This window comes from Lissotriton vulgaris, chromosome 12, assembly GCF_964263255.1.
Source record: "Lissotriton vulgaris chromosome 12, aLisVul1.2, whole genome shotgun sequence".
Taxonomy (NCBI): domain Eukaryota; kingdom Metazoa; phylum Chordata; class Amphibia; order Caudata; family Salamandridae; genus Lissotriton; species Lissotriton vulgaris.
In genome coordinates this window covers 100,915,740-100,938,354 of record NC_141700.1, presented here as the reverse complement: position 1 = coordinate 100,938,354, position 22,615 = coordinate 100,915,740, and the positions used below count along the sequence as shown (strand labels likewise).

The following is a 22,615-nucleotide window of genomic DNA, read 5'->3' as shown; positions in this document are numbered from 1 at the left end:
AAATCAGTGCTTAGTTTGCAAAAGTAGAAGTGTCAGCACCAGAAGTTTGCTCTAGAGCCCGTGGCCCTATCAAACGCCAGGATTCGAATACCAAGACAGCGCGCTCTTGATTCCACCTCATACCCATTTAACCATTTGCAAGACACCCTGCCTCTTTATGTTACGCTTGAGGTTCTTCTTCAGCCCTGCTTTCTCCCATTATCAGTTTTTCCTCTTTCTGTCCCCTCCTCTATCCCCCAATTATGTGTTTAATTTCTCTCTAGCTCTGGACAAAAATCTGTTGAGCAAAATTTAGAGCCAGTTCCTAAAAGTAGTGCTGATTGTTCCCACTTGCAAACACCGGCTCAAAGTAAGCACTGACTAATGCACTTAAGCCAAAAGGAAGACAGATGCACCGGATTTAGGAATTTCACCTCGGTCTGTGGACACTTCGAGTCCATTTCTCATTACCTCTCCACTGCCGCAACTTAAACTGAGAGCTTAAGCTCTCTTCAGCCAGACTCAGTAAATAACTTTTATACTGATGACACTAGAAAGGTGAAGCAAGGCCTGCTCTGGGCCCTAAACCATCTTTCATAGCTTTGAACACCAACCAACACCTCACACAGCCGGAGAACCACGCCTGGCTGTGCAGTGAACTGTGCAAGGAGGGCGTTCAGGTAACCCGGGGGCAGGAGGGCCTGGGAGGCTTCCGGTGCCACAGACAGCCCGCTGTGAGGTGTTGTGGATGTGCTGGTTCTAGTGTCAGGGAGGGACAGGTACGATGTGTTCTCCATTAAGGTAGAGTTAGTGGTACGGAGAGAAAGGTGGGATGTATCTAGATGTGGTGCTCCTATTTCACGGAACGAAAGGCGCGATGTGTTGTGTATGTGCAGTTCTAGCACCATGGAGAGCTGTGGATGATGTGCTTGGTTGTGGCGGTTCTGGTGCAACAGAGGGGCCGCCATGATGTGTTCTGTATGTGCAGTTCTAGCACCATGAAGAACTGTGGGTGATGTGCTTGGTTGTGGCGGTTCTGGTGCAACAGAGGTGCCGGTGTGAACTGTGGGTGATGTGCTTGGTTGTGGCGGTTCTGGTGCAACAGAGGGGCCGGTGTGAATTGTGGGTGATGTGCTTGGTTGTGGCGGTTCTGGTGCAGCAGAGGGGCCGTCATGATGTGTTCTGTAAGTGGCTGTTCTAGCACCATGAAGAACTGTGGGTGATGTGCTTGGTTGTTGTGGCTCTAGTGCCACAGAGGGAGGTCACATGTGCTGGTTCTAGTGTGAAGGAGTCATTTGGGATTCATTCTGGGTGTGGCCATTCTCGTGGAGGGTCATGTGGTGATACTAGTGCCACAGAAGGGCGGTTGTGATGTGTTCTGGATGTGGCAGTTCTAGTACCAGGGAGTGCCAGGTGTGAGGAGTGTTGGCCACCACGGCCCTGACATTTTAGAAGCCTGGGGTGTCTACGGGCCACTAGTTATATATTACTTTTTGCGTCTCTTTAGTTATTTTGTCGTATTTCAGAATTTAAACGCATACTTTTGACCACTGAAGGTCACAGCATCTTGCTATAACAGGAAGCTTGTCTTTTCCTGATACTATGGGGTGTAGGGGGTGGGAGAGGTTCGCAGTGATGGGAGTTTGTGATGTGTACTGTCCTTATCTATGGCAGGTGCATGCGTGCGTGCACACTCAGTAGGTGTGTGTGAAGCACACGTGCGTGCAGGGAGTGGCACGCGCGTGCAGGGAGCGGAGCAGAATCATCAATGGTTTAGAAACGCAGCTCGGCGTGAGTAAGACGAAAGATGCGGAGACATGACCTGCGCTGAAGGAGGCCGGGCTCGAGGTGCAGTATTGATGGCCGCCTCGAGCGTATTTCTCTGTGTCTACCTTGATGTGTATAACCCCAGCCTCCCTTCCCTCTGCGTGCCCCATACCCGAGCCCAGCTTACTCAAGCAGCGGGAGGGGCCAGGCTGGTTCAGGTCCTCACCCGAGGGCCGCCGGACCCCACCTTTATTCCCCACTGGCACCTGCTGGCTCGTTGGTCAGTCTGGGGACGCCCCCTACCGGTTCCCTCCCTGGCGAAGCATCTTTTTACAGCCCTGGTCTCCCCCGCCGTACAAGGAATGTGAGGCGCTCGCACAAGCGAGGGTCCCGGGTGCCCACCCCCTCCGTGGGATCCGGATTCTCGCCCCCAGGCTCACCCCAGGAAGAGGGGGTGAAGCCAATCTCCGGCCCTGATGAGGGGGTTGTATGCCGTGGTCGGAAAGAGACGCAGGGTGCGCCCAGCGCGTGGAGGCCAAAGGCTTCCAGGGCCACCACAGCGCCCTGCTGAAGACGCAAGCAATGCCACAGCTGGGCAGTGGTTTCGGATCTTTATCATACATCTATATAGGGAGGTTCGAGGGTCGGCTTCCAGTCCTAGTGGTTAGGTTACGTTTGAAGGAGATACTCCTTCGGGAGTCGATTCAAGCGCGGTATAAACCTGTAAATAAATAAATAAAAGGAGGGTGACGGATACACGTCCCGACCAGGGCACGAGTCCTAAAAAAAGAAGCGTGAGGACTAACAAAGTTAGGCTGTACGCAAGTGACATCATGGCACGTGACATCACAGTACATGAAATCACGGCCCATGACACCATGTTGCTTGACAGCGCATGCGGCATCACAGGAAGTGGCATTACAAGCCATGATCTCACAGGAAGTGACATCAGATCCTAAGACCTCACACATGTTTAGCAGGTCTATCATGAGTATATTTCTGAGCATTACAATATTTTACACATGAGATTTTGCATTGGGGTTGTGCCAAAAAAAATGAGGCAACCTGACACAAAATCTGGGCCTCAACTTATACATTTACTTTTTAAAAACCTGCCACAAACAAATTGCCAACGGCGAAAGAAACATGGCTGTAAATCTGTCCTGCCAAACTGGTTGCAAAGTCTACATCTTAAAATATATTATGGGGTTAAGGCACCTGCTGCAGAGATCTGTGCGTACCAGCTAAATCTCAGGGAATAGTAATAATAATAATAATGGTAAGATAACTCTCTGGAAGGTAACGTATTTGCTGAAGAGATTTGTGTTTTGTCTAGACCTAGTTTTGAATCAAAGTAGCATAAAGGGACAATCAATCAGGTGGCTTTGAAAGCGCATATTCACCCTTAAGGGTCTCAAGGCACTGGGGGGCTGCTGGTCCGCCGAAGGCGCTATGGTTTAGCCGAAGAGCCAGGTCTTGAGGTCTTTCCTGCATTGAGACAGTGACCAGGATTGCCTGAGGTGGAGAGGCGGGGTGTTCCTGGTCTTTGCTGTGAAGTAGGAGAAGGATCTTTTTCTGGCTGTGGTCTTGTGGATACGTGGGATGGTAGACATGGACTGGTGGACAGAGCGGAGGTCTCTGATGGGTGCGCGCGAGGCGGTGGTTGAGGTACGCAGGTCCTGCATCGTGTAGGACTTTGTAGGGGTGTGTGAGGAGCTTGAAGGCAATTCTTTTGTTGACTGGGAGCCCGTGGAAGACTCTCAGATAGCCGGTGATGTGACTGCATCAGGGATGTTGAGGATGAGTCCGGCGGAGGCGTTCTGAATGTGCTGCAGTTTCCTGTAAAGTTTCTAGGTGATACCGACAGAGTGCCACACCGTAGTCGATTCTGCTGCTGATGAGTGCGCGGGTGACCGTCTTTCTGGACCTGAAGCGGGTCCACTTGAAGATCTTTGAGCAGGCATAAAGTGCGGAAGCAGGATGTTGAGACAGTGTTTATCTGGCGGTTCATGGTGAGACAGGAGTCCAGGATGATGCATAGGTTTTGAGCTTGGTTGTGGTGGGTGGGGGGGATTCCAAGTGCTGCAGGCCACCAGGAGTCGTCCCAGGTGGAGGGGGTGCATGAGGAGGTCTTCGGTCTTCTCAGAGTTGAACTTGAAGCAGCTGTTCCTCATCCAGGTGGCAACAGCCTTCATCCCATCATCGAAGTTGTTCTAGGCGACTGTGCGTTCATTGGTGAGGAAGAGAATCAGCTGGGTGTCGTCGGCGTAGGAACGATGTTTAGTCCGTGGTTCCAGACGATGGCTGTGAGCGGGCCATGTAGAAGTTGAGGAGAGTGGGGCCGAGGGAGGATCCATGAGGCAGTCTGCTGCTGATCTCTTTGGGTTCAGGGTGGAATGGTGGTAGTTTGACACTCTGTATTCGGGTGGTGAGTAACTTGAGATCGCCGTGGAGGATGTAGTCCGTGAAGGTGAGAGCGTGGGGTGCAAGGAAGTCGATGATGGAATCGCTGAAGAGTTGTGTTGGGGTTGGTCGTGACTGGAAGTGGAGGTATTGCAGGTTGGTCGAATGGCTCTGTGCGTATGTGGCGAGGCGGAGGGTGCTTTTGTGTACAAAGTGAAAAAAAGTGGAAAAAGTACAAAAAAAATGAAGGAGGGAAAAACATCAGAAGGCAGAGAGACAGAGGGCAGAGCAGCACAGAGCAGAGCAGAGAAGCTCCCCACTGGACCACCAGGGATGAGGCACAGGCAGATGCCTGTGGGTGGATGAGGGCCTCGAACTCGGACAAGCAAGGGCCAAGGGCAGCACCTAAGTAGGCAGAGCAGTGAGGGAAGGGAAGGGAAGCACTCCACTGACTAAGTGAGTGGGATTTCTCCCTTCACCGTGCAGCGGCCGCCATAAGTAGTGTAAAGGGGAGGACTGGACAGCTGGGAGGCGGGAAAGCAGGAAGTGGCACTGCAGGGGGCAGGCCATGAGGGACTAACAGCGACAGGGACAGGGAGGGAAAAGGCGCAAAAAGAGGAACTGTGCTGTAAGGGAATCAGTTTACTGACAAGGTTAATATGTCTCCTACAAAGCAAATTATGTAACTCGCAGATGACAGATTTTTATTTTATGTAAAGTGGGTTACAGCTTTTAACGGGGATCCATCAATTACTTGCAGGTCATACATTTTCATTGTCTTATGTAGCACACCCTGCACATTGATTTACACAATTGTCAATGTATAATGTGTGTGCGTGATGTAAAGCGTTCCGAAACCCTGCATCGGGACGAGTAGTGCTATAGAAGAAATAAAACAAAACAGTTGCATTTAAATTATTATTCGTGTAAAATCCTGGGCCGACCAACACATCTGACATTCCGACAGTCCTTGCACATCTCTTTAATGAAGGGACTGAACAAAGTCAACTGCATGTCTCTGTTAAGTACCTGTGAAGTGATCAGCCGTGCGCCTTTGTTTCCCCTCCACTGTGTTTAGGTGTGAGGCTCCAGATAACTCCCAGCCAAGAAAAGCTAACAAAAGGAGGCCTTTTGGCCCCTTAACTCCTGCCTTTGTTACAAGCCCGGCTGGAATTTGATAAGCCCCCTCCCCGCCTGCAGGGAAAGAAAGCAGGCACCGTGCAGGGGCTGCTGAATGTGTCCTGGTGTCTGAAAAGGAGGAGTTGAGTATAGTTATGTGGGGTCCAAGCACTTGGCAGGGTAGACGGCGTCCAACCTGTGAAGAGAGTAGGTAGAACCCGTCTACCCTCGCGTACCCCCTGACTCGTGCTGTGCTCCCTGCCACTCTCAGATCCTGTCAATGGGCGGAGCTTTGGTTCAATCATCCAGTAGTACCGAAAGCTGCCAGATGTTGTGGCACTTTACAGCTGGCGTTCGCGCCTTTTGATCTTGCCTCCTGCCAGGTGTTATGCATCCTTTACCTTTCAGGCTGAGCCAGGTGTTGTGCAACACTATCCCAGCGCCACGATGCCCAAGAGTGCCAGGTATTGTGCCCCTCTGCATTAGGATTCCTCACACTCCAGGCCCTGTGCACCTCTCTCACTGCACTCAGTTTCACTTTGCCAGGTATTGAGAAAGTCTAATCCTCACGCCACCAAGTGCAAGTATTGTGCACGTCTAACCATGGATTCCGATTCCTCACACTCCCACTGCAGGTACCGTGCACCCCATTGCTTGGTTCAGATTCCAGTGTCATATACTGACAGGTGTAGTGTGACTCTCTGACCCTGGATTTAGATTCCTCGCACATTGTACAGTGTTTGAGCCAAAAATTGATTTATGTGTCTACCGCAAATTGCATCTGACAGGTAAGAGTGGCCACAGATCGCAGGAGCGCACGTGCGTAGTTAATGAGCACTGGAATGGGGAATAACGAGCCGGCTGTTTTGAAGTCCACACTCCGACTCGGGCGCGAACTGTGCGCTCTCTAATTACCGAATCTCACCTTCGCACTAATGAACAGACGCGCCCTCGCTCCCGCGTCCAGATGCTCGCCTGAGGTGGGATGTCTGCCTCTCATACCACTCCAGCTCAAGTGCTGAGACAAGAGAGGCTGGTTTACTGACGCGATGTGAAGAAGGCCGAGGAGAAAGCACGGAGGTGGAAACACGACTCAAAAGTACCACCCACGCTGTCCTTGGCCAGGGATCCGAGTTCGCGGGCCCCAGTCACCCGCGAACCCCGCAGGGCCCTGTCTGTCTTCCTGGCACGGCCTCCCCTGTCTGAATTAATTTCGCTTGTAACTTATCTCGGGAACAATCGAGGTTCCGCGCGGCGGGACGGATCCGGAGGAGGTATTTCTTGTTTTGATTTTACGACCCGAGTGGAAACGCGATCTGCGGTTTGGCTGCGGCTGGTTGTGCCAGCGGGGGCCTCGGTCCATCGCGGACCCGGGGGGCGCCCGAGCAGAGCTCGGACGGCGGTGAGGATCAGAGACACAAGCGCACCCCCCCCCCCACCCCCCCCCCCCCCCGAGGAGGGAGCATCTTCAGAGGTGCGGAGATGGACATCGCCGCGACCCCCCCGGCCTCGTGTGGCTCTCTCGCCCCCGATGCCGGGCCCTGGGATGGCTGACATGAAGCAAGCCGGCAGGTCTCGCCGCTGCCAGAGGCGCGCCACTTTTAAAGCAGTTCTCTTAAAGCCAACTAGGGAAACTATCTCGAGCCTTGCCAGGCCTGGCTCCGAAATGTTTATGGGCTGTTTTTAGAATAATAAAGAAAAAAACTGTTGGACTGGTAATGAGAAAGGCAAAGTTCCGACACTGCGATCCAAGTTTTTTTCTATGTTAAAGTTGATGGGAGGGCACAGCATTCCTAAACTGAAAACTGAAAGAGTGGAAATACCAGAGCGCACTGGGACCCCCGTGGAACCAACACTCCACAGACAAAAATAACCAAAACGTTTAACCCCTAGCGCCCAGCACTTTAGAGGCAAAGCGCCTACTTGCAAGCCGAGCTCCTCTGAAGGTTGGCAAGGACTGTGAGACGGACACAAAGGAAAGTGTCTTAAAGGCGTTCATGTTTGGAATGGAAATGGAGAACAAACATGGAAATAATTTAAATTGAGAACATTTTTTTGCAAATATTAAGCAAAAGGCACAATGAACCGTACCGCACCAGAGTCACACTAGGAAGCAACATCTAAAGAATGAAATTAATCAATGTGGAAAAAACTAAACCATAACTGAAAACCAATCACTCTATCACCATTCTCATTGTATTACAAAAAAAGTTAACTTTTAAATCTGAAAGTGTGTGCCCCCTTCACAGTACAGTACTTGACTAGGAATGATGCCTCTAGGCGGTTTATCTCGCTGCGCACCGCAGTTTATTCAGCTTACACCGCAGCACACTCTCACATTAATGGTACCCAAGGTTTCAAGTCCTGAGGGCCTGTCGTGTTCCAAAGTCTGACGTCTTAAACAATCCCTCTTGGCCACAAACGTCTCCGAACCCGGTCCTGCTGAACCCCACTGACGCCTTCAGCCCAGCCCAATCCAACATCTCACCAGCACTCCCAACTCCATCATCCAATGAGGCTTTTTCCAGACACTCCTCCAACCGGACTTTAGAAATATCCACTGCCTGGGTCCACAGGCTGCACCACAAAATAAAATGATGGACGGAGTGTTAAGACTTTTCAAACACCCACCCCAGTCACAGATCAGGGTTTCATCCTTCGTTCTTTTGCTCGCCACGTCACCAGTTTCACAGGCAGCCAGCTCCGGAACTTGTCTAACTCTGGAAATAAAACTGCTATACTGTGGGCGGGGCTGCCATCATTCTAGGTCTAATGATCCTTTATTTGGTCGCTTTGCAGAGATGCTATTAAAGCACCATTTCCCCAAATAAAACTCCACCCTACCCACCTTGGATGCAGCCCCCTCTTGAGAATCAAGCTCCAGAAGAAATCCCCAGTGTTAACAAATCTTGGCATCATTTACCAAACTGTTGATTTTGCAGTTTCCTTCTCAACCCTATAAACAATAGTGAGGACCATGTCTCTTTCCACAGGTTCCACTGGACTGGTGGTTCCCTTGTACCTCCACTACCATCATCCCTGTGACGTGCACCTTGTGTACTTCACCATAATCGGAGCTCGTATCTGGCCCTCACACGGCACATACATGTAAAGGCCACATCTGCATTCTCACACCGAGGATTGCTGGTCTCGAAACAAACTCCCAGCTGTGACAGCCTTCTTCTTAAGAACTTCGCATCCATCATACAATGATCCTACTTCATTCAGCTGCGTCCAATCAGCTGTGCCACAGTCCATTTTGTTTCTACACATGTAGCTACTGCATGCATTTTTCACACGGATGAGTTGACTGTCTGTTCTGTAAATAATAGTGAAAGGAGAGAACTGCGCATCACAGTCCAGTTACTGCGGATCTGTCATACATGTTTTGTCAATGAATATGTCCCAGAACAATTCGACCTTGCTGCAAAACAAATGTAACCTCTGCTAGACTGCCTTACATCAACCATTAATATTGGTGGAGTCTCCGGACATGGCCCTCCTAAGCCACAGAAGTCGTACCCGTCTTTCACACACAGGTTATTCCAGATTTATTGTAAAAATTTGATTCCAGCATTGATCCTAGAGTACCTTCACTACTTTCGTATCCCACTCAAAATCTTGCTTAGTAAGTTTTATCATCGAGGTCATGAATGTTAAAAGTATTTAGTGTCCATTTGCAGATTTAATCCCCAATTCCAAGTTGACACAATTTAAAAATTATGTTTTTGTATGATACCATATCAAATGTCTTTGGAGAAGTCCGATCTTACAGCACCACCCTATTTAGTGATCAACATTTTCCTTGACCTCTTGAAGAAAAAACAAGCATCTGCAATGTAAATGTAAATGTAGTAGTACTTGTATAGCGCACGAATCACCCATGAGGCATCTCGGCGCTTGTACGCATACCGCTGTGGAACCCTTCCTGGCTTTTCCCTGTGAAGTGCCCACTCCAGGACACCCCCCAAGGTGAAGCCAGGCATCCTAGCGTTGTTGGGGCCGTTGTGGAGATTAAGCAAGCTATTGCCCAGAGTTGCAGAGTGGGAACCATGAATTAGAATAGGCACCGAGGCGAGAATTATCAGGTCCGAGGAAATTTAGCCCAAGACCCACCGAGGCGGGAATTGAACCCTGGTCGCAGAATAGGCCTCTGCATCAGGGTCTGCCGCTCTAACCATTGAGCCACACTTCTCAACAGGTGTCGCATTTACGAGTTTGAGCTATTGGCATTGTAAATGATAATGCCTTTTATTTATGTGTTGTTTTTAAAACAGATAAATAAAAGGCATTGTCATTTACAATACCAAAAGCTTAAACTCTCACAAATGCGAGACATATTGCATTGCAAATGCGTTCAGCCCCGTGCTATAAAGATTTTGTTTTAAACGTTAGGAGAGCGTGTCTTGAGAAAATAGTCCTAGGAGGCTGTATATAAAGCCTACAGAGTAACAAAACACATAACAGAGGGTGCCGTCATGGGAGGTTACAAAATGAGACAAGGTGGTACTAAGGAGGGACTACTAAGCCTATTGACCAATGAAAAGCCTCAGTTTACAGTGGACAATGACAAAAGCCAATAAAAATATGGGCGGAGAGTGGGCAGAGCTTCCAAGTTCATACCTGAAAACAGCATGCCTCACAGAGCAGGGCATGCGCTGCCCAGGCTCGACCCAAAAACCTCAGTATGCTTGTTTGATAAGAGGTACTACTAGTTCAGCATTCAGGAAGGGTTTGCAAATAACTATTGGCGTTTTTAGATGTTACAGATCTATACCAAATGACTGACTCCCTCACGTTCAGTAAAAAGAGAGAGTAATGATTTTAAGGTGTCAAGCTCTGACTTCACCCTTTCAAGTTATCAGTTAAGTTTCTAACCAAGTTTAATTTCTTATTTTGAAGTTACATGTGGTATGTGCTCTTTTCAGTTATAGGGCACAGTAAGCTGGGCTGAAGACGACTGGAATGCCAGAAACCGGTCCTCGGAAGCTTGTTTCCGGTTCAGGGAAGACATGGCTTGGCAGTTCGGGCTGGACTGTTCCCATGAGGCACAGGGTCAGACTGATTTGCATATAGCCATGTCTGAACTGGGGTGGCAGAGTGGGCTAAAGAACGGTGATGGATTAAACCCAGATCTTTTGACTGGGTGTGAGTGTTTGATTGATTCAGATGCTCCGTCCATCACCACCCCTTTCTGTACCGCTTTTCAGTTATAGGGCACTGTAAGGAGCTGCTGAAAGCATAGTGAAAACCGTGGCACTCAGTGCCACAGAATATGTGCATTTTCGAAGGCAAAAGTTTGGCACTGTCCAGGGGGTAAACCTTTTATTGATCTGTACAGTATCACATTTTTATTGCAAAATAACTACCTCGCCTTCTTTCTTAGATTGCACAGAAGGACGAAATGGGATGTGCTTTTTCCAAAGAAGGTCCTTATCCTACATGACGGAGTAGGTTGCTGCCTACACTGCAGCACCAAAAAGCCTACAATAGGATCACAAATAACTGCTGACTTGGGTTTGGTACAAATTATTGTTAGGGAGGGGCAGGTTCTCTAAATTGTCTGCTACAGCACCAGCCAAATCCAGGCCCAAAAAAACAAGCATTTGCAAAGTCAGTAGGTCTTACCTCTCATACCAGGCGCTAACCTTTTGGCTGAGCCAGGCGGTACCCGAGCATGCACAGGCAAGCACCGGGGTCATCTTGTTGTGGTTTTTCTTATGTTTCCCGAAAAGAATGACAAAATAGCTCCTGCGTATGTGCGCCCGTATTTGGCGGCCATCTTTAAATGTTTTTTCACAAAGCAAAAGGAAAACTTTACAGGACGGGTGCAATACACTCATGCATGCGCGGGGGACAGGGGGGCAGTTTTAAAACCATTCAAAAATAGTTGTCTACCACTATATAACAGTGGGCGGCAGATGGAGCACTCAGGAGTCAGGTCTGCAAGACGACAGTGGGGTGTGATATTTAAATAGAGACCAGGAGCAGGAAGGGTGGGGACAGGCAGCACAAGGAGAGAGGGATGGGGAGAAATGTTCTTACGTGCAGCACTGCAAGGACCGGACATCAGCAATGGAAGGATACAACTCTTCCTATCATAACACTATGCCACCAAAATGTTCCTTGGGCGGAACACACAGAATTGGGAGGAAAGCAATTCAGTCATGAGCAGGGAACAGAAATAGTAAACATTTTTTTCTTTTTAAATCAGATCACGAGGAAGAGGCGGACACAAAATGCACTTCAAGTCCGCATTGGATGCAAAAGTCTCTTGCCAACAGGCGAGACCTGAATACAGGCCATCAACAAGTCAATTTCCTTGGAGATCACCACCCATACCCTACTCCAATTTACAAAAGAACTTAAGACAAACTCCTTTATTTAACACCACATCACAATGAAGTAATATTCCATTGCTGCAATTACAACCCAGCTTTCCCTAGAATCACTCACTGACTGTATCTTTGCCTTTGACCCTGTACTGTGCTGCTCTACCGTTTGATTAGGTTTGTGCTGTACAAATACCACACACATACATACAGGTACCGTAAGAACTCTGTGGCCAGAGAGAAACTGAACACAGAAATAATAACATTACTAAGAGAAGAGTGAAACTAAACAAGGGCAATGTAACATGCCTATCAGCACAGATCAGCTACACTGATAGGCAGAGCAGCCTCTGAAAATTAGAGTACTCTCAGACACTAACACCATCGTGGAGCAAATTGAAGGAAATTGCAAAGGCTGTCAAACCTGAGAGCAGAGTGAAGAAACCCATAAACATCATAACATCTGTGAAGAGTAGGCTGAAGCTACTCACATTAAGTTACAATCTCAGACTGCAGCATGGGGATGCTCACAGGCACAATTTGTATCTGTGAAGGGCAGACTGAATATACTCCAAGTAACTTACATCCTTGGATAGCAGTTTTGGGGGTACTTGCAATGTAGCACCAACTGAGAGTGAAGCTACTCATGGGCACAGTACCATCTACGGAGAGTAAACTACGCAGAAGAAATAGCATCGCTACACAGTGTCGTGAAAATGTAGACAGAAGGACATCCCTCACATACGGAGCGATATTGGCAGACACTGCATCATCATACTTGGATAGAACAATGAAAGTAACCGTGAGAGTCCAATATAAGACAGAACAGAGGAGTTGGCCTAACGCCTACGGCGCTCGACCTCGGAAAACCGGGTTCGAGTCTCGGTAATGTCGCTAAACCTCCTGTGATTCTGGGCAAATCACTTAATCTCCCCGTGCCTAACAAAAATGAATGTTTGTAACGTAACTGGTGCTATGTAAAGCGCTCTGATACCCGGTTCGGGTCTAATTCGCTCTATATAAAACTCTGCAAAAAAAAAAAACAATGCTACTTACATATGTAGTAATAGTCTTCTCCTGGCCTGAATTCAAACCCCAGCGAGAAGGGCGTGAACCGCTGGATCTTCTCTGAAAACTTGATTGGCCCAAAAGGAGCGTAGGGCCTATTGCACTCCCAGCGTTTGTAGGCATCGTGCGTCTCGTAGCAGCCGTTGTAGCCATCAATGTCCACCATGAAAAGCGTGAAGGACTCCGTGAGCTTCGGTGGGACGTGCCCCTCATAGTGCGGACAGTAGATGTCAAGGTAGTCGTTGATGTCCACCTGCACCGCGTAATCATCCTTCAGGAACCTGAGGGAAGAAGGAATGGAACAAATCAGGCTTGATGGATGCAAGGGCCAGTATCAGAAGAATTAAAAAAAAAAGCTAAATGTGCTAGACAACAATGGTGCATATAATGGTCGTTTCAGACGCTGCAGCTGAAGATACAACACAGAACGCCACAACAGCTCAGAGTGCATTTCAACACCTGAAGTGGGGCTGCACATACATGCAAACCCATTGAACAGCTCAGACAGTGCTCTATTTATTGAGGTGAAAAAAACCTAAGTGAAGGGCCCAAAATGTGTTTTCAGAAGCACACTGCCTGTTCTGATGACAGTACGATTACCCTATTCCAAGGTCGCTCAGTCTATATTCCTACTCAATGCCTGTCTTCTATCACCTGACATTTCATCCACTCTTGTGGGTTACTTTTAATCTCTGATCTCTTCTTGCTGCTGTTCATTTGTCCTTTTTCCCTTTTCTGTTTCTTTGTCAGAGTCAAAGTCTTAAGATGAAAACCCCTTGTTCCAATGTCATTGTTTGGCCTATATGGGGTGCTGTCCCTGGACCAGCTTCAACCTGGAAATCACCACTAAAACGTATCCAATGCCCCTGTAGAATTCCTGCCTGCTGCTCATATCAATCTTGGACACATTAGAAAACATATGCTTGCTTCCATGGACTACAGATTTCAGAATGCACTGGCAATTATCCAGACACCCGGAATCCACTGTGCAACACTTTCTATGGGACTTGTCCTGCTGTTCCTTAGCAATGGATTCTCTCTTCCAGGAACTGAGAGATAGGAATTGCACACACACCTTTAACCACTCCAGTGGAGCCTAGTCATGCGACTCCACCCAGGGCTTGCTGTGGCCTGGAACTGCTTATAATCCGCCATTGCCCTAAACCCCCTTGCTTGTGCATTGGTGCTTGAACTCCTGTGTACCGGAACACTTGTTGCCTGGTTTCCAGACCTGTTCTTGCCTAGATTCTGCGACAACGTGTGTCCTGTTCTAGTGCAGCTTGATGCAGATTTCTCCCAGCCCTGCATTGCTTTTTCCTTTACTTTCGTGTCTATGTTTTGTCTGCAGTCATGGGCTGCTCCCTTTATTTGTTCCTATTTTGTTCCGTCTGTTTCTGATATCATTTTCCTGTGCTTATTCCTTTTGTATCCGTCTCTTATATCTGCTTCCCAGCCTACTTTTGTTTGCTTCTTGTTGTAGGTGCCCTTTGTCAGTTTCTCGTGTTGTGTTCTTCAGTGTTATTGCAGTTCGTCTCTTGCTTGCTGGAGTTCCTAGAATCCTTGTACATGCCCTGCCTAGTTTGTTCTCCAGTTCTTCCTCGATTCCTTGCTCTAGTGTCACACTTTTGTCTTGTTAGTCTTATGCATGCATTCCAGTGATCTCTCCCTGTGCGTGCTTGTTTACGTAGACACCTTTTCCCTCGCCTAGTCGTCTTCTACTTCTCTTGGGATCTTTGTGCCCGGTAAGTGCACCATTTTGTCCCCACCCTTTACATAAGTGTTCACCATTTCGACAGGGGTTGGCTTCTGGTTTCCAGTCCTGCCCTATCCTTTGTCACGTGTTACATGTCGTCTTAAGGTCCTTAACTGTGACAATGTGATATTTGTTTTTTCGTACACATCTCTAATGTGTCTCCATCTGGAAGAATAGGGATAAGTCTTGTATAAGTAAAATCCTTGTTTGTGCTCCAGGGAGGCATATGGGCGAGTCTCGTGTATGCAAGTATAACCCTTGTTTGTGCCCAGGGTCCAGATAATCACTTCTGCTGCCTCTTTTCAATGGTTTTGCAGGGTGATTATCTGCAGGACTAATCTGCACAGAGACTTTCCCTATTGCTGTGGGAAGTTCAGTCTCATCTGTGTACAACACTAGTCCTGTTCCTGTCCCTTACCCTGTTCCTGTCTGTTCTTTCCTAGTGTATGCCTTTGCCTGTTCCTCTGTATCGGTATACCAATTTTCAACGTTACGTCCTATGTCCTCAGGGCTTGCTCCCTGCGAGCCTCATATCAGCCCTGATCCCCAGAAGAGTGCCGGTACCCACCACCTTCCCAATTTAATCACTGAGCTCAGAGTACACATTAACAACACCACCGGAGCTGCATAGAGACGTGCATACCTGTCCTGATATAAATTAGCAGCAGTACCCTGGGTAGCACAAAGACCTACAGAATGGGTTCTAGTATGCAGTATCAGCTGCAGCACGATTTACCTGCAAAGCTGAGAAACAGCTCATAGTGTATGCAGACCAGTGCTTAATTTGAGCCGGTGGTTTCTTGTGCTGGGCACCGGCATTTAATTTTCCGAATTGGCACTTATGACAGTCTGCCACATGGTGGTGCTGCCTGGCTACTTCTGGCTAATTTAGAGGAGTACAACAAGTTGTTTAATAATCTTATATACATTAAAAATTACTTCTACCTGCCACCCAAGCCTATCTTATAGCTTTGGGGCCTAGAATAGTATAACAGTGTGTTGGTTAATAGTTATGTAGGTATGTCATTGGCAGCACCGGCAGGAGCAATGGGTGGTGCAAGCTGCAGTGATCTCCTGGCGAGGACCCTGGCAAATTAAGCGCTGACACTAACAGGAGCTTGGACAGCACTCATCTGTACATCCCGTGCAAAATGTAACAAGCAACTCTCCAGGATTTACAGACCTGTAATAGAGTATATATTACCTGCAGCAGATTGGCCAGCCCAAAGACCAAGGTACAGACATCTCCATGAAGTGTTAAAAGTAGCTTAGACTGCACACAGCACTTACTAGGTGTATATGCAAATATCTAAGCATGGAGAATAAATGTGTGAAATAACAGCTGCAGCTTAGTGCACACAGACCTGTGAGCAGCATTATAGTGCAATTATGTATAAACATGATCGAGTATGCGGCAGTAGCCTGGACTGCAGCTTCTTAGGGTTCACAGAGAATCAACAGCTCGTAGTTTACACCTGAACATCTCCTAGTGTGCAGCAGCAGCTCGGGCTGCAGGCAGTGGCAACATTGATTAACAGTTTTAAATATAGATGCATTCAGCAGGAGTAGGTCAGAAATATATTGGGTTTAAAAGACGCAACTCCTATTAGTGAAGTGCAAACATCTGCTACGCCAGATGGCACAGGATTTGGAGCACTCGCATATTAGATACTTCGTTCAGGAACAAGGTTTTTAGGCACTTTGATAGATAATAGTTAGGGAATGCGATGGGAGAAAAGGGAAGGTGTAAAGAGAAAACAATACTGTGATAAAATGCGCTTGCAGAAAGTACCTGGGCGTAAAATGACATTCAGGAAAGAGACCAGGGAAACATGCATATAATGAAAAGGACATGCAAGGAAAACGAACATGTGAGGGCAAAAAATGCAAAGGATTTGAGTTACTGTAACAAAACTTTAGGGGTAAGTGATAAAATTAATGATATGGTCATGGAAAGTCTTTAGAATTAGAGGTGGGTTATTTAATAGGCATGGATTAGGGGTAGGGTAAGGGTTTTGAAAAGAGTCAACTAGTAAATTGGGTAAGGTTGGTAATGTGGTTATGATAGGTTTGGGATAAGGTAAGGAAAACCCTTTGAAGTAGGATTATGGTAAAGGATTATTTGAAGTTTAGGATTAGTGTTAGGGGTACAGGTAGCATTTCGGTTAGGCAGTTGCAAATGTAATATTTAGGTGTTTATTAAAATTAGATTAGTTACTGTTGGAGTTAGGTTTTATGATTTTAATCGCTGCAGTAGAATGTTTTATTGCATAAAACATTTTTCACAGAAAATTCTCGTGTTTTATTTTCCATTCGAAGTATAGATTGCATCACAAAAAAAATTCTCTCAGTTTTCTCACTTTCAATCAAAATTCGTAACAAGACGTGCTAAAAGGCACAGAGGTAAAGTGATAAATGGAGTGAGCAAAGACAAGTAATACAATGTTTGAAACAAAAACACAGTGCAGCACAATCCAATTAGAGGCACCATAACAGTACAAATCCTGCAAGTGAATCAGGAACAAAATGCCATTTAAAAAATAAAATGCCATCTGTAAAAAAAAAGAAAAAAAAAAACCCCAAAGAAAATAGTACGCTATTGAAATTTGAAATAGCGTTTCCCGGGAAGAACCCTACGTTTAACGCTAGCAGTTTACAACTGAGGAGAGATGGTGATATGGGACAGGCCGATCTGCAGTTCGATTTATCCTTATTGGGACAGTGATGTTCGAAATTAGACTGCACCTATCAGGGACACGGAGAGCACAAGTCAGGCAGCCCCCTGCCAGGGAGAGATGGCTTAGGAGTTAAACTGACCCCAAATGAAAGCCAGCATTTTAGACTTCAACTAGAGAAGATAGCTCAGGAGTTAGAATGCATAGATTTATGATGGAGACTACTTCACTCTAACAGAAAGTCCGGGTTTGTGTAAAATGCAGTTTACAGTTTTATATAGCACGAACTTGACCCGACTTGGGTTTCAGAGGGCTTTAATAGCACCAGTTGCATTTCACGAGGACACATTCATTTTTTGTTAGGCATGGGGAGATTCAATAATTTGTCCAGAATCACAGGGTGCTCAACGTCATTGCCGAGACTCGAACCCAGTTCCCCCGATTAGAGGTCGACCGCCCTAGCCGTTAGGCCAACTCCTCTCCTGTTAGTCTTTTCTTATGTAGGAAAAAGAGCCCCAGCGTTGGGCTACTTTTATCTGGGACAGAAGAGGAGAGGATGGGCGAAACACAGGGGGAGAAAGGAGGCACTCGGCTGCAGGCAGGCCGCTACCAGCGAAGAGTAGGAGAGAGAAGCGCGGAGCACGTGTACCTGTGCGTGCCACGGGCCCCTGTGCCCTTTAATAAGCTCCCACCCCCTCCTGCTTCCCGTCCCACCTGGATAGTTCTGCAAATGGTAACATGGTGTCTGCCCTCCAAGCTATAAATCAAACCCATTTAAAACTAACAATTTCTCCCTCGCTGGGGGACATGCGCATCTTTTTAATGATCGCGCCTCGCTGGCTAGCTGCGCTGCCTCATTACTGGGTCGACAGAGCCTCGAGGCGGAGTGAGGGGCCATCTTACTCCCGTCCCTCCCTTGAAAGCGAGATCCGCTATTTCCCAACATTTGGGTTTAATAATCGCAACGATATGGTGTCCAAAAGACAAGGGTAAAGACACCTTTCACTGTAATGCCTAACACCTTTATAAAATGGTTTGGGTAACTCGCATGTTTTAGTTATTGGGTAAAAGGAAATTCAATCTGTGCTATGAAAAGTGTAAATTAGGTTAGCATTTTATACATATACAGATCGTGTCCCTAGGCCGCGTGGGAGTGCACCTCTGGGCTAGGACAACACCCAAGATTGTAAAATCATCTTCAATAATTCTGGGTGCATATTCGTCACCCACTATTCCCATACACAACCCTCTGGTACATAAGAATGTCCTGAAACTTCGCAGTAGGTTATCTGGTTTTCAGAGGCCACCTAGTCTATTGGCAAACACAATGAGTGTCTGAAACGCCTCTTCCTCCAGAATGTCGAGTTGGGCTGTTGGAAGTTGTATGTCCGATGAACCAGTTCCAAAGGTAGTTAGTTAGACGTCAAATGTTTGGGTGGGTTTCAAGGTGTAGAAGTGTGCCACTCAGCACTTAACAATTTTATCGCGAATTCCAGAGTTTCCCCTCAGCAGTGACTAGTAGCCCAGCTCCATGAGAGGCAGGCTACTCATCACGCCAAGAAATGCCTCTCAGCACCCTCGTGAACCCCTCAACCACTTCTGTGTGATGTCAGGGACCTCAAGACTGCCCACATAGTGCTTGCGATGTTCTCTCAGTTTCCCCTGGCGGCTTACTCTCCCTTCCTCCACCAAGACTTCTGATAATTTCAACGAATGCACATGTACCCTTTGTTCCCAATAATACAACGTGCAAGTTATTAATAATGCTTTTAGCAAATCTGAATACGATTTGCTTCTTTCTTTTTTGGCTGGTTAGATATGTGAAACGGATTCCCTCCTCCATGCTCCTGGGGTTAGGATTCTGCAGAGATTCTGTGGAGCTGCTGCATGCCACACAAGTCCCGCTGCCCTGAGACAGGGCAAACCAGACTTAGGTTACACTGCTATTTTGTCCGATTGAAGCCTTTACTAAAGAAGCCTTCTCTACAATACAAAGATCTGAGCAACTACTGCTCATTGCTCTTGAGCCTGACCTGGGTTCAGGCAACTACAATCTTCCTTGGACAAAAACATCATGGGGGGGGGCGTTTTCAGGCTAGCTTCAGAGCAGGCATTGGCATGGAATGAGTCATACTGATGAAATTAGCAATCCCAGCAAACTGGTTGATAAAGACGGTATTGGTCCCTCATTTTATTAGCTCCATCCGCAGCCTTTAACACCACGGAGCATCTCATCTGGATCCTCCTCTTGACCGTCGCAAGTTTTGGCCAGGCTAAACTCCTACAGGAGAGCTTTCAGATGCACATTTATATTTACCATTGCTTTTTAGCTCTAGACATCTAGCAAAGGTGTCCCTTAAGGCTCAATACCCCTTGTTCTTCAGTTTTAGATGTACACTTTTACACCTGCAGAGCGGAATATTGAGGCTATGGTTCACATGTATGTAGAAGACAGTGGATATCAGGCGATTCAAAGCAAACCAGTAGAGCTGTCGGGGGTCATGATCCTGTCATTTTTGCCAACGGCCTAAGCGTCATCCAATGATGGATTATGAAAACTTTTGGAAATAAATCCCACCAAGATGGAGCTTGTTCTGACTAACTGAAAAATAGCCATCTAAGAAAAAAAAATGAGTGCCACAGATTATCCCCCCTCCACTGCCCCCAGCTCCAGCAAGCTCTTTACGTACCTGGGCATGTATCTAGACATAGTGATTCCTAGAGACTCAGATGCCCAAAGTTACCAGCTCCTGTTACATCCAAAAGAAGGCCTCACCCTTCATGGCACCGCACAGGTACGTATTGCAGTTGTCAATGCTTCAGTTCAATCACATCTTGACTGCAGCGCTGCCATATACCTCGCTGGCCCTGTTGAACTGTTACATCTTCTTCAGTTGGTACTGAACAAAGATAGCAACTTTAATTATGTTCTTTCACAAACATGTTGCTCAGGCATTGCACTATGGAGCCCAGGACAAACTCTAAAGCTAGGACCATCGGCCAAATTAAGCAAAGGGTGTCCCAGCACTTAAGCATGTAAATTATAAATGAGTGAAGCTTACTTATTATCCACAAACACAATAAAACAGAAAAGCAAAATATCTCAAGATCTTTCCAATTAAAAGACACTGATAGATTTTGATTTTAGGCGAGTACATTCTTTATTCTTTTTCCATTGACAAATTCCTAGAATTCAAGATCGCCGACATGTTTCGTCCTCATACGGACTTCTTCAGGGCTTTGCTGTAGTCATAAAGCTTTTCTTGACATGAAATGTCTCAAGTGCGATCAGACCAAATAGCAAACCAAGTCAATATGAAACTAATCACACAAATATGTATGTAGGACCATCGGCCATAAGGCAGTCTGTAATAAAACTCCAGAGTTCAGGCAAGCGAATTCAACTCGCATACACAGGCCCAGAGTCTGCCTTCCGCACACTAGGCCTAATTCAAATTACAGAAACGACAGTGACCTGTTGAGATGGTTTTTTTGGGTGACAGCAGCAGAGGTGTGGAACGTTCTCCTTCTTGGTACTTCAGGCAGAGCCGGCCAGGAAAAAATTAAGAAATCTCAAAACTTTCCTTTTAATAAGTGCGCCCTAGGTTTCCTTCAGGGTCAGCATTTTATTATTAATTACACACAGCTACTATTTGGATTTCAGGAATATGTTCACCTCTTATATTTACAGAAGGGTTCTCTTTCATTTAGTATATTATTCCTTAGTGGTTGTGGTTTAAATAGCGACAAGAAGCCTCGTAAAGGTTGCAATGCATGAATACATTTAACATAAAAGAACGTTGCTCATGTGTATAGCGACCTAAGCCACCACAGGTTCACCTTCAAGTGCTGGGTGGTATAGGAGTGCTGAAAAGAAAGAGCCAAGAGTAATAATGTTGAAAAGAAAACTGCAACGCTCTTTGTAAATGGAGTGATGTTCTGCAAAACAACAGTTAGTGGTTCACTGGTGAAACGCGGGATTTAGCTGGTATGTGTGCACTAGTTACCCGCCCAAGAGGAAATAAAAGCATTATCATCGGAGGAATATGATGTGACACTTAGTCCCAGACCTACTGGCCTTGTGACCAGTCAGAAAACATCTCCTCTGTTGGCGTGGAGAGATGCAGCACAATGGATCCATGGTGTGGCCACAGGACTTGCCTTCTGCCTGGTAGAGTCCAGTCCCATAAAACTCGATGTGGCTAAAAGAGCGTGGGGTCAGGATGGACACCACCCCCAACCTTATTGTGGGGTGGTGGTCTTGCTTTGTCTAGCTAAACAAGGCTGTGGGTTTCTCAACCCCCCACCAATGAAAAGAGCCAGCCCTTCGACTATCTGGACAGGTGGCCTTTTGGGGCAAGCAGGCCCCATCAGCAGGAGACTGGGCCGCCGGCTTTGGACCCTAACAGATGGCATTTATGTTTTAACATAAATTAATTTACCATTCCGTGCTTTGCAGAAAGGCTTATTTATAACTGAATTCCTGAGGTTTACGAGCGGACCTCGTGATTTCTAGTTATTCTGGTAGAGGTAAAGTGCGAGTTCCTCACCGGCCGATCTTATCAGCTCCATTCCGGGATTAATCCCACAACAGCCGCTCTGAGGCGCGGCCTCGGCGCACAATGGGGGTCACACACTGCGCCGAGGCCAGGCCCGATGCTATCGCGCTCCGAGGGCAGGCCTGCAGCCCGGCCTCGACGCACATACAGGCCCTTTTGTTCCGCGCGCCGCTAATGGCCAAAGCAGGCCCTCGGCGGTGGTCTGTGGACGTCCCCCCGGAGAGGAGGCCCGAGGCCGGCCTGGAAGTCCTCCTGCGAGGCGGGTCAGCTCCCACTGACAGGCCCGGCCCTAGAGGCACGTCACGTCAGTCAGCGTCGGGCCCGCACGCACGAACGTCAGCGTGAGAACGCGTGCGCACGGCCACGTGTTTTACGCAGAGCACGCGGCCTGCTGCGGAGGCACGCAGGTGGGCACTTGCACATATAGCACGGATCTCAGCTAAAGGGCGAAGGAACCTATGCAAGGGCGACATGTCTGAGGATAAGTGTGCCCAATGGCCAGGACTTTTAGTGGGCAGGTTCCTGCCGGTGCGCCATACCGGCAGTTCTAAAAAGCAGGTGCTGAAACGGGTCACTATAGGGCTCACCATTTTTGCTCTCACCCTCGGTGAAAAACCCCCAGCAGTGCCACCCTGTACGAAGTCTAATGTAACTTCAAAGAGACTCGGTATAGGTTTTTCACAATCTCATCATTTTAGAACTGAAGCATTTTCAATATTATATACAATGAAGCCATAGTTGTTGCTTTTTTTGTATCGTCTGCAACTAACAGCCATTAACAAAGCCAATAGTCTTAGCTTGTTGTGGTTATAACGTGACTTGTATTATATATCTGGATGCAATGACAGAAACAGCAAAACACCAGATTTTTAGCTTGCGGTTAGAGCCACACCCTAATTACATCGGCCATACTTATTTGACAGACACCTTCCCCTTCCCACCCCCACAGTTTTTTCATCC

The 22,615-nt window shown here is 47.3% G+C and overlaps 1 protein-coding gene across 2 annotated transcripts in view; it reads right to left on the bottom strand.

Annotated features, from left to right (window-relative positions):
* The window catches only part of EFNA4 (ephrin A4), a 221,433-nt gene that overhangs the window by 78,424 nt on the left and 120,394 nt on the right, over positions 1–22,615 (bottom strand). For both annotated transcript variants that reach the window (XM_086947380.1, XM_086947381.1), the window contains exon 2: positions 12,657–12,949. In XM_086947380.1, the coding sequence (XP_086803506.1) occupies positions 12,657–12,949 (293 nt within the window). The remainder of the gene's footprint in view (positions 1–12,656; positions 12,950–22,615) is intronic.